Source organism: Micromesistius poutassou (genome assembly GCF_964030765.1).
Source record: "Micromesistius poutassou genome assembly, chromosome: 9".
Classification (NCBI taxonomy): Eukaryota; Metazoa; Chordata; class Actinopteri; order Gadiformes; family Gadidae; genus Micromesistius; species Micromesistius poutassou.
The window spans coordinates 2,121,252-2,133,986 of NC_140279.1; the positions used below are offsets into that span (position 1 = coordinate 2,121,252).

Below are 12,735 nucleotides of genomic sequence, written 5' to 3' on the forward strand. Positions count from 1 at the left end.
TGAATGAGGGGATGTGGATATGAAGGCAGAAGAGACAAGGTCAAACGTTCCAGCTCCACCTCATTCATCATTTCCTCTGTCAGTGTCTGCTTATATTCCATTCCCTCCAACTGCGCACCCTCTGAACACAGGGCGTGCTTTCGCCACACATGATTGCATGACATGCATGATTGACACATCCAACTCGCATCTCCAGCCAATCATAACTCACCTCTGCGACATGCTAAATAATCAGCACTAGATTAATAACGTGCAGTCACATCACACAACACTCATATTTGACGCAGGGTGGCGACTGACTGCCTGGCCGGCTGCCAAGCGGCGCTTCTTGCCAATTCATCCAGCAACAGTAATGTTTCACTAGAGACGAGTCGCTGCTAATGCCCAACAAAGATACCCTGTCCCGCGAGATGTGGACAGCTGATCCATAACCACACAGGCACGCTCATCAGAGTCATATTCTGCCCTGAAAAACACGTACACCGCCTCACACAGAGATTGCTATTGTACGGGGGTATTCTCGTTCACCACGTTTGACCTCTGGATGAATGTATGGCATCGTGCCAGATTATGATCTACTACGCCACATTTTATTTATTGATTTTTACTGGTGCTGTGCATTCTTCATTCAGCTCCGTCCGGATGAATGAAATGTGTAGGCTGACGATGTTGGTTTGCACAAAATTCGTAACCATCTGTGTCGTAAAAAACACACACTGTGCGTTCTTTACGACGCAGAAAGGATTGCCAACCCTGCACACGTGGGCCCACACACACACACACACACACACACACACACACTAAAACACACACACACACACACACTACAGTATATGTGTGTGGGTACTTAGGTTGATATAAATGAGGCTGTCAGACTGCGGTGATCATGAGTCTCGTGCCGTCTGTATTTAAGAGCTCAGTAAGGGGCTACGGGCTGACCTTGCCTCCTGTGAACACCTCTAACCTTTCCTTCACCCTTCTCTCACAATGGTCCTATCATCCAATCATGTGCCTCCCCCTCCCCCTCATCCCCCTCCCCCTCTCCTTTCCCCTCCTCTCTATCCCCCTCTCTCTCTCCCCCTCTCTATCTCTCACTCCCCTGACCTCTCGCGCTCTTCCTTTGACCTCTTCTCATCTTTGTTTTCATCTCCAAAGCACCCCTCCTGCTCCCTCCTTTGCCAACAGTCCCTCCAGGACTCTGTCACACCTCCACCGACAGCGTTGGCTGTCGGTGAAGACCCGGCCTCCACACATCCTCCTCTCTGCCAGAGCCTCATTCTCAACTCCTCACCCTCAGTTGAGTATATGGAGCTCTCCTCTCCGCCCCCCATATCCTTTGTTTCTCTCTCTCGCTGTCGGTCTGTCTGTCTGTCAGTCTCCCTCACTGTCTCTGATCCATTCGGGCATGATTTAATTTGTGGATGAATAATGGATGGATGGATGAATGGATGAATGGAGGGCTTCAGGTCTTTCATGTGTCAAGGTTTGCTCTCTCTCTCTCTCTCTCTCTCTCTCTCTCTCTCTCTCTCTCTCTCTCTCTCTCTCTCTCTCTCTCTCTCTCTCTCTCTCTCTCTCTCTCGTACATCTGCTTTCCCGCAGTGTGGCTGCAGAGCTAACGCAGAATCACATGCATGGTAGCTCTGGGACCCCCCCACCCCCCCCCTCTGTCTGTGTGTCTGTCTGACTGCTGCCTGGAGAATACCCCCCCCCCCCCCCCTCTCTCTCTCTCTCCCCTGTTTGGCTATCTCTTCTGCCGTTACATGTATCCATAGCAGATCTCAGTTAATCCACCCACCTTCATCCTCTTCTGTCAAAAAGAGGATGCCTGGTGCACTCTTCGTCCATCTCCTCATCCAATTACTGCTCTCTACTTTCATCGTGCCATTACCATAGTTCGATTTGTCCTTGACGTTGAGAAAGCTGTCGGGGGGGTTTGTATTGACCCGGGCCCCCCACCCCTCAAACCCCTCAATGATCCCCCTAAACCAAGTACTGTCCAAGCCCAGCGAGAGAAACCAGAGGCTCTGCGCTGAAACCAAGCCAATCAATCAGCCAAAATACCTCTAGAGTCAGCGTAGAATCTTAAAACATCTTAAAATCTTAAAACTATACAGACACCTGTACAGACACGGTACCTCAGCTCAAATAAAGCTTAAAACAAGAAATAAGTGATGGTTTATTTTTCCTTCCTGTAGGGCCAACAATTGCAGCCTCAGAGTTAAATGTGTGTGTTGAAGTCAGTCACTGCTGCTAAATCTTTCGGTTTCCACCGAACAAACACCCTCTGGCATCTCCCTCTCTCCCAGAAATGGAGATGACCACGTAGACGTGAACAGGAACATGTTTCCTTTTTGGCTCACTCGGGTCTACTTTGTTGGTTTGCCACGTATCCTTCCTCCTCTGGTTTCACCAGATACAGGTAAAAGGACCAAGTGACCAGCGACAGTGAACAGCATCAGCCCCTGACCCACCGGCGATTAGCATTTCCCGTTAGCCTAGCGATCGCTAGACAGCGGGGGCAGCGTCTTGTGAGACAGCCCGTCAATAATGCAGGTCGGTGGGAGGCGCTGCCGATCTGTCTGTGTGTGTGAGTAATGCCCTGTACATCTGTGTGAGGGTCTCCTCCCTCCTCTTTGCTTCCGGTATCTGAAGTCTGATTTCGATTGACTTTAAATGGCGGATACTTCTGCCACCAACCATTGTCTTTAGAGGCCTCTATGCCATAGTCTTGCAACCATGATTGGGTTTTCTAATTAAAATCTTTAAAAGGAACAGCATAATGTATTATCTTAAATGTATGAATAATAAAATAAGAGTGAAGGAACGCATTCAACGCATTCAACGGAACGCACGGTTGTGAAAGTCAATCCACACGGCCTTAAAGAAGCAGACACATTTCTCTTTTTGTTTTCGGAAAGAAACCGACTCAGCCGACATCCAACAACAACAACAACAACAACAACCGCTTGAGACAAAACATCACCGCGGCAAACCGCCGTCCCGAGACGAGGAATTGGCCGTTCTGAATCACCAATCAGAATGCTGCTCCACGCGGGGCGCTGAGCAGAGCCCGGTAGGTGGGCCGTCCAGACAAATAATAACAGCTGGCGCTCCATCATAGACGCACGGAGAATAACAAACAGCACTACAATACACTTCAAGCCACAGCCCCCTCCCCCACCCTCGCCACCACCACCACCACCACCACCACATCCATAAAGTCCATCAGCGGCGTCGGCGACAGAGGAAAATGGCGGATTTTAGGAGATGCCCCGATGCAGGACAACGGAAAACACCGGAATAAGCACCCGTGAGATGTGTAGTGGAGGAGGGAGCTGTGACCCGCGTGATTGATGTGCACGCGTGGCCCGTTCATTAAGCAAATGAAGGAAGCATGGCACGTCCGTGTGCGCACGTCCGCACGGCAAGACACACACACACACACACACACACACACACACACACGTACGTGCACACGCACACAGACACACACACATAGACACACACACCACACACACACACACACACACACACACACACACACACACACACACACACACACAAACACACACGTACGTGCATGAGATATTCATGTGGAAGTCAATGGATGCTAAAAGGGTTCCTGGCAGAGGCGAGGGGGGCTAGGTGCCGCACTGCGCTGCGTTTACTGCCCCCGCCAACTCGCTCTGAATCACAGCCGTAAAACAGACGAGGGACAGAGGGGGGGGGGGGGGGGGGAGGAGGGGGGAGGGGACGGGGGGACAGAGGTGGGTGGGTGGGGGGGGGGGGGGACGGAGGAGCGGGACGGAGCGATTTCCGAGCGTTTTTGGCAAAAGTGGCGGGGACAAAGGGTGCTGCATTAATGGAGGACTTACAGGTGCACCGGACGCCCGGATGGTTCGAGATGGAAGAACCATGAATTGCACTTATTAATGGTCCTTTCATCTAAAAGATATAAATGCATTTATAGATGCACACAAAAACCGACACACACGCACGTACACTAACACACACACAACTTATCTTAAGTATGCTCAATGAACAGCCACTTAAAATGTGTTGCATGCACACGCAAGCACACACACACAGTACACACACACACACACAGTACACACATACACACAGTCCGATTGTATACTCGTCTCCATGCATCAGTATCTCAATGGCGTCATTGTCCATTTATTGAGTTTGGTTTCCTTTGATCTTCTACACACCCGTTTCAACGCCTATTGAGTCACCCACTGTGGCAGGAGCCATTATTCTGATGACTACCCACTCCCTGGTCCCTGAGTGTGGGACACAAGCACAATGCATCTCTCCTCCCTCATGCACGTACGTGTGTGTGTGTGTGTGTGTGTGTGTGTGTGTGTGTGTGTGTGTGTGTGTGTGTGTGTGTGAAAGTGAAAGAGAGCTTGTGTGTGGTGTGGATGTCAGTGTGTGTGTGTGTGATAGGACATGGGGGCCTCGCCCCTTAATATCCTATTTGAGTCCCAGTGCAAAGAACCCACTTCCCCCCATCCCTGTTCTCCTTCACAGACAGTATCACTGACACAGAGCGCTCCATGTGCAGTGAATCTGAATGAAGTACACACACAAAAGATGAATGAGTGAGCCAAAATAAAGTAAATTACTCAATGACGCTTAATACTAAATGATAGCAATGTGAATGCTTTCCTCCTATGGGATTAAATATATATGGTTTGATAATAACCTCATGCGCACACAAAGAGATGCATGCTTTCACAGGTATGCACACACACACATGCACGCACGTACACACACACACACACACACACATAAACCCAGGCGTGCACACACACACACAGACACACACACACACACACACACACACACACACACACACACAGGAATCCTGCGAAGCCGTGTTTATTATGCCAAGCCATTGTTCACTGATCTCAGAAATAATCGGCAGGCTAATTGAATTAGACTGCGGCATAACTCAATCTAATGGCCCAGACAGGAGAGGCCGGGGTTACAGGCAGCTGTTCTTCTCCTAGATACCGGTCTGGTTTAATTACAACTACCAACACAGATGAACTACACGGGCTTCCAGAGAAGACAAAGGGATCTTAACGAAAGGGAGAAGAGGTCAAGTGATGCGACATGTGTGTGCACGTCACCACTACAAAGCACTCCTTTAATTACTGTACACCGATCCCTCCAAGAGACGGAACGGCTCGTCCGGCTGTCCTGTGTGTGTCAGGGTGTGTGTGTGTGTGTGTGTGTGTGTGTGTGTGTCTGTAACACAACAATAAATGTTACGGTCTAGAATAAAGTTATCAACCTGCTGCAGTAGTTGTTAACAAACACATTGCATGCAGTGTTAAACTGAAATAGCTTTCAAAATGTCCCCTGCCACAGCTCCATCTCCCATACGACTCTATCCTGATGAACAGTCTGGGCAGAGACCAACAGAACGAGATAGAGAGAGAGGAGAGAGAGTGATGGAGCGAGCGAGCGAGCGATTGGAAACGTATCGGTAGTTTTAACCCTGGAAAATTTCTCCCTCGGGCAAAGGTAGCGTTCCTTGAAATACCGAAACCTTTCAGCTCCGTCCAGACTGAGAGACCTGTCTGAGTCCAGACAGAAAGAGACAGGGGCAAGAGAGCATGTGAAAGAAAGGGACTAAGAGACAGAGAAATACAAAATAGAGAAAGAATAAGAGAGAGAGAAATACTAAATAGACAAGAAAGAAAGAAAGAAAGAAGTAGACACAGAGAGGTGGAAAGAGAAGAGGGAAAGACAGGCAGACACACAAGAGAGAAAAAAGTGAATTCCAGCCTTGAATAAGACTCAAGCTAATAAACCGTCCACAGAGGGAACCAACCAAAAGTTCTCATCAGTCTCCAATGTGATCTGCTGTGATGAGACTCTGGTTGGGCCCAATGGCAGAGAGCCTGCTGCGGCAGGCTGGTATATGGTGTATATATATGGTGTGTTGGCTAACCTTGTTTTACATTATGAAAAGTCAACACGCCATGTGGTTACCAGGGGAGTTAGCCTTCACATGATAGCGGTTTTCATTCAATCTCCCATGTAACTCAAAACACAAAAGGCACTGGACAACACTTCCAACCCAGGCTCCTCTCCTGCTCTGACAATAAAGCACCGGAGATCCGGCTCAGCCGATCACATTCAAACGTCGCAGGTTTTAGCGTTATAAATTACACTCGGACAGGAATGTTAAACAAGCACAAATCAATTCAACCGAATCGAAAAGAGTCGGAAGTGGAAAAGGCCGCGTCGGGCGGCGCCGTGAGCTGCCTGATGAAACAGTCATACGTCGTACGGGGCCTGACGGATCGCCCCCGTGTACATGAGCGACGGTAGCCGGGGGAGGGGGGGGGGGGATCGGCGGGACGTGATGACAGGCCAGCCGCGCTGCAGTGACCTATGGATGGAGGGGCCGACCGCAGCACGGTGGCAGACGGTGATTTATCCTCCGTGTTCGGCCCAGCAGGCCCGGCGGCCAAACACCCTCAGGAGAACGCCACTTAGGAGGAAAGAGACAGCTCATGCTTTATCGCCACACAGGGTGTACGCGAGAGAGATGCCTTTTACACACACACACACACACACGCAAGCACGCACACGCAGGCACGCTCACACACACTCGCTCACACGCACACACAGACACACACACGCATGCACGCACGCACACACTCACACATGCACTCACACTCGCTCTCACACACACACACACACACACACACTCGTTCTCACACTCTCTCGCACACACGCACAAACACACAAACACTCACTTTCACATCCGCTCTATGGACCTGTGTCACCAACACAAGACCCCTGAAAACGCACAAGTGACAACTCACTTCGACACCAACACTATCGCTAGCTGTCCATTCAGACACGGCGCGATGGAGGTATTCTGGAGGCTGGAGCCAAGTGGCTCACACTTACAGGGATCAGACGGCTGTATGTTAGGACACATGAGAATGGACTGGATAACGTCTCTGTCACCCCTGGAGGAGAATGGACCTCATGTCACGCCCCAGCCCCTGTGCTCAGCTTGAACTAAGCTCTAGGGGGACCGCTCTATGAAGGGGGGGGGTTATCATGTGCCCCTTTGCCAGCTTTTCTTTACACACACACACACGCGCGCGCGCGCACACACACACACACGCGCACACACACACACACACGCATCTACGCACACATCTACACATGCACACACATGCACAAACCTGCATGAGCACATGCACACAAACACACAGACAAACAAACACATGATGACAAACGTTGCTGTACCTGCATTTAAAAAAATAGCCTCAATCAGCCTCAAAGATGCATAATAAAAGGGCTTTTATCGCCCAAAATGTAGACATCATTTGACATTTGTAAAGGTTGTATTTCAAGGCAGCTCGAAACCAAAAAAACAAACACACATCGAACCATTTATGTTGTATTCTGGGATCCCATGTTGCTTGTTATGATGTTTATTAATAGCCCAATCCATCCTTATCTCCCACTTGTGCTTTGAGTACCAACACGGTGCCAAGCAAAACAATGTGGAGGTCACACAGAGGAGTGACACTGTTTACTGTGAGGGACCTCACAGGTCCCTCACATGGGAAACACAGGCTTTCCATCTGAGTGTATATATATATATATATATATATATATATATATATATGTATCTATAAATCAATATATATATATATATAGATATATATAGATAGATATATTTACATGTTTGATGGACAAGAAATAAGCAAAAACAACATACAACCACCCCGCCCCAAACTCAACTGTGTGGCGGGACACACTAGCACAACACATACACACAAACACATACGCGCAAGAGTGTGAACAGTGAGTCACTGTGTTGCAACAACGTGCACCTATATTTAGGCAGAGGAAGGGTTGTCCTCCTGGAGACGTCCACAAGGGCCCTCCAGGACGAGGGCACTGAGTGCCTTTGACTCTTTGAAGTGTGTGTGAGTGTGTGTGTGTGTGTGTGTGTGTGTGTGTGTGTGTGTGTGTGTGTGTGTGTGTGTGTGTGTGTGTGTGTGTGTGTGTGAGTGTAGACGCACCGTTGGGGCAGTCATGCATACTGTGCTGCCCATGGATGTGTGTTCGGTCTGGTATATCGTCCCATGCTTTTATATTGGTCTGGTTCTGTTTATTGAGTCTAGCATGTGTGTGTGTCTCATGTGTGTGGGTGTCCATGTGTGTGTGTCTGTGTGTGTTTTGTGTGTGTGAGTTTCCACTTACATTTGTGCATGGGGGTATGGTTTTAGTTGGTCTATTTGTGTCTCTGTACATATGTCTTCACCGTTGGCCCCTATATCACTGGGAACTGTTTGTGTGAGTGAGTTGTTGTGAGTGTGTGTGTGTGCATGTGCACATTCAGGGTAGGGTAGGTTTATAGGAAGTAGGTTATAGGAAGGTTTGTAGGAATGCCTGTGTATCAGATTGTGTGTGTCTGTATGTTGATATGTTGCATGTGTTCACATTAGTCTCCTACCTTCTATGGACGGTGCTTGGTCCTGGGCAGCATACAGCATGTCCTTGAATGCCTGAAAAGCAAAAATAATGATAATAAATAAATGGACATAGATGGTTTATTAATATGTCAATGGTTGACAGAAAACAGCAAAGTGAGTGATAGGAAGGATAGTCACTCCAAGCTGAAAGGTTGCAATATTTCGCCAATATTTGCAATCCAGCTGTATCTTCCCCAACATCGCTAAGCAGCCACCTGTTCATAATGACATTTATTTGAATAAAAATTATAAAATGTACTGTAAGTGGCTTTGGACATAAAACACCTCAGAGTAGTGTAGTAGTAGTAGTAGTAGTAGTAGTAAAACAGCACACTAATGTGCAATTGTGTGAGCACAAACAAGTCTTTCTCCACTGGTACCCATGTAGTTGAGGTAGTTGTGTAATCTCCATATCCAAACCTGACCTTCCACAGAGCCTTGTCTAGAAGCCCATGCTACTGATGTGGCGCCAACACAAACTAACACCAGGGTTTTAGCTTAAGCCCACACTGTTTAAGGTCCCATTAGAGCATGCTAAGCTCTCATTAAGAGCATCATTAAGGACGTTTGCTTTTAAAGCACATTACAAAAATACTTCTAAACCCTTTATTGTTCCCTTGTTACAGGAATTAAACTAACAACATCACAGCAGTAAACATAATTAACATCTCTGGAATAGGGTGGATTGAATTACAGAAATCTTTGGAGGACACTAAAGTTGCATTGAGATTACTTTTCAGCTCGGATGTGTTTCAGGAAATGGGTCTAATAAGACATAGGGGGCATGAATTAAAGATTGAATGAATCTCGCTTGAATGGGGGAGGTAGAAGCTTTACCATGGTCTTAAGACCGCAACAATGAGTATATAATAGTAATAACAATAACAGGGCAAAAGAATGTTGTATTCACTCCGTATGCAACCTTTTCTATGGGTAATCTTTCCGATTTGAATAACAGAGATGCTTAGAGGCTTTTTTGAAAAATGATTTGAATGATTTTGATGAATTTAGATTGAATTGAGAGTTGGGTTTCAAAATGTGCGTTGTTGGAAGGAAATAATAGTTCTCTAGATAACAATTGATTCTAGCCTGAATCGAAGGACCAGAATTGCAATACAATCTGATACCGAGTCTGCAACACAGAGTTACCTTTGCCCCAAGCACCCAGTACAATCCAGTACGAGTAGTTTGAAAACTCTTCCACAATAATGTACAGTAGATGTTATACAAGCATGTAATCAATGTGTAATTTCATGGAACTCCATAGCTCTATCAATCAACATAAAGCCAGGCAATACAATTTCAACCTAGAACGTCTATGTTATTCATTTAACTAACCTGACAGCTTACACATGCCCCCCCCCCCCCCCCCCCTTTAGCAAGGAGCCCGGCCCTGCCTATTCTCTGGCAAGTCCTGCGAGCCCTGACTAATAGCTGAGACGACAAAATACACCAGCGAGGCATCTATCAAGATGGAGGCATTACCATGGTGATCGCATTCCCCATTGGGGAATAGAGGCTTAGCCGGCAGTCTCACAGTCACTGAGCAATAATGAAACCTGTGCAGACAATAACGGAACACAGCCTAATGGGGCAGATAACTATCAATCTGAATATGACACTGATGTATGGACTACAGCATTATGAACATAATGCACCACGTCACACGTGTTCCCTGGCAGGCTACTGGTCCTATGCCCTCTCCTAGTCGGTCACCTGTAGATGGGATGTGTTGACCCTATCTTTGAATGCTATAATTGCATGTTGTTCCACCTCAAAGCGATCCTAAAGGATAAGGGCTTGTTTGACAGCGCTGGCTCAGGGTGACATCTTCAGAGATGCTTGAGATCTGTCGCTGGAAGTGGGAGGACATGTTTGGTGTTAGTTGAATGAGTCCAACCGCTCAAGTAGATCCACAGTGTGTGTGTGTGTGTGTGTGTGTGATTGTGTGTGTGTGTGTGTATGTGTGTGTGTGTGTGTGTGTGTGTGTGTGTGTGTGGAGTGCAGAGCCTCGTTAGGTGGATCTGTCAACCTCCGTCGGGGATCAGACTGAATCCCTGCAGGATGGTGCAAAGTGGATCCCTTTGGATGGGGTGAGGGAAGAGGGGAGGAGAGGGTGAAAAAAAAATGAATAAAGGGGAGGGGAGAAGGAGGAGGAGGAGGAGGAGGAGGAGGAGGAGCATAGGGGGCAGAGCTGGTCTGGGACCAGATGTCCTCCCAGCGGGGGGGGGAGGGAGGACGAGGTGAGAGATGGAGGGTGAGAGAGAGGGAGGGGCGGAGGGGATCTCAGCAGTTGCCATGCCATCCCCGTTGTAAACATGATGCCCGTTGGACAACATTAACATGTCCATAAATCACACTGCGGACATTTCAGCTGGTACTTTGTTTCACACGTTTTAACACTCAAAAGGATATTCATAACAGTTTTTTAAACATTCATAACAAAATCATGTTCCAGACAGTTGAATAAAAGGGAGAAGCGATGAATGATTAACCTTTGATTTGAACCAACAATCCCATTGAACCCTTTCCTTGTACCGCACAGGTAGCTGCTGCTGATTTTGAATAACATTACCTAGCTAGTTTGAATTGCAAATGGATGCCTGTACAAGCATTCTCCTGTATGATTAGACTGCAGCAGAAAAATAACATAAGGACCTTGTTCTGCCACCCACACACACACCTGCATCTCTCTCTCTCTCTCCCTGTCCCTCTCTCTCTCTCCCTGCCAATCTTGGTTAGATTGGCAGTGAGGCCCTTGCTTACAGGAATACGTTTTCCTTTTTCTTTCATGTTGCTCTCTAAAGAAATGACACTGCCAGTCCAAGAAGTCAGACAAACAGAGTGACACTGATTATACTTCCTTCTAACAATCTGGTTACTTGCTTTTACCAATGGACGCAGGCAAACAATACAAGGCCTACATACTAAACAGCGATTTTGCATACAAGTATGAACCTAATGCCCTGTAGAATAACTAACAGGCGGTCTCTATCATTCAATCGCTTTGACCAATGCCCTCTGCATATCTTTCTTATTAGCACTGAGCTGGTAGTGCTTTGGACTGCGCCTTGTTCCAAGTCCTTTATAAAGCACCATATGAAGCCAATGACCAATCAGGACAGTCAGTTACAATTTCCCATACAATGGCGTCCTCTAAAAATAGGAGCGCAGGGAGAGACGGTGTGGGCAGTAGGTTAATTAAACGGGTTGGCCCATTAAAAGCAGAGGAAACACATAAAGCCACAGCCACTTTGGACGTAGACAGCTCGACGATTATGCGCATGAGCACAAACCTGCACGCGCACACACAGTGAGCATCTCACATTTCACCGCATTAGCAGTGATGACTTACTACCAGAATATTGCCCAAGACAAGCATGGTAGGGTACTTAGCAGGATGCTGCTGAGGAAGAGCAGATGCTCACAAGCTTACCCTGGGAAAGTACAGGATAAATATATATATATATATATATATATATCATTCGATTTTGTCTTTCCATTTAAATTTGTGAAGGACAAATGCATCATAGGATGTTTTGTATCTTATTCATATTTTTTGGTGTATCAGCTATTTCTGCCACAGTGTTCTAATTAGGACTCCCTCTTTACCAAAGAAAAGGTCAAAGCAAGACTGATAGATGTTCAGCAACAAATTCCCAGGATAGCGTTGGCATGTTTAAATTGTTCTGGGTCCATGATTATCAATTAGCCTTACCTTTTAGACCTATTTATAAAAATAAGGCCTACTGCTTTTTTCATTCCTAACCCAATCAGAAAACAAAATGCGCTGACCTAGGCAGGTCTGTAGAATATACATCTTGTCTCTTGAAATCCTTGATTGATATAAGTCTACTTAGTCTGCAGGTGGTTTACAGCATCGTACACGGTTTTAACACAGGTAAAAGATTGCTGTCACACGTTGGCAAAAAGTAGGCCTATTCTATTTTTTATAAAAATGTTGGTTTGCAGACTAAATAGAAAGATGCAAAATGAATGCCCAGTATTGGAATATTGATCATGTAAATGACAATTTCATCAATATCATTCAGCCCTTACCTTAACATCGATAATTTATAACTGAACTATCTCGTAACAAATACAGCCTAATTTCCAGTAGTGGCCATTGTTTAAAAAGATTAATCTTTTCTAAATGGGATATATGACATGGATACCAATAACAAAATCCATATAAATAAAAATAAGCAAT

The 12,735-nt window shown here is 46.6% G+C and overlaps 1 protein-coding gene across 1 annotated transcript in view; it reads right to left on the minus strand.

Annotated features, from left to right (window-relative positions):
- Nucleotides 1-12,735, minus strand: part of xpr1a (xenotropic and polytropic retrovirus receptor 1a) — a 66,726-nt gene that overhangs the window by 51,819 nt on the left and 2,172 nt on the right. The window contains exon 2 of the mRNA XM_084473062.1: nucleotides 8,507-8,558. Coding sequence (XP_084329188.1) covers nucleotides 8,507-8,558 — 52 coding nt within the window. The remainder of the gene's footprint in view (nucleotides 1-8,506; nucleotides 8,559-12,735) is intronic.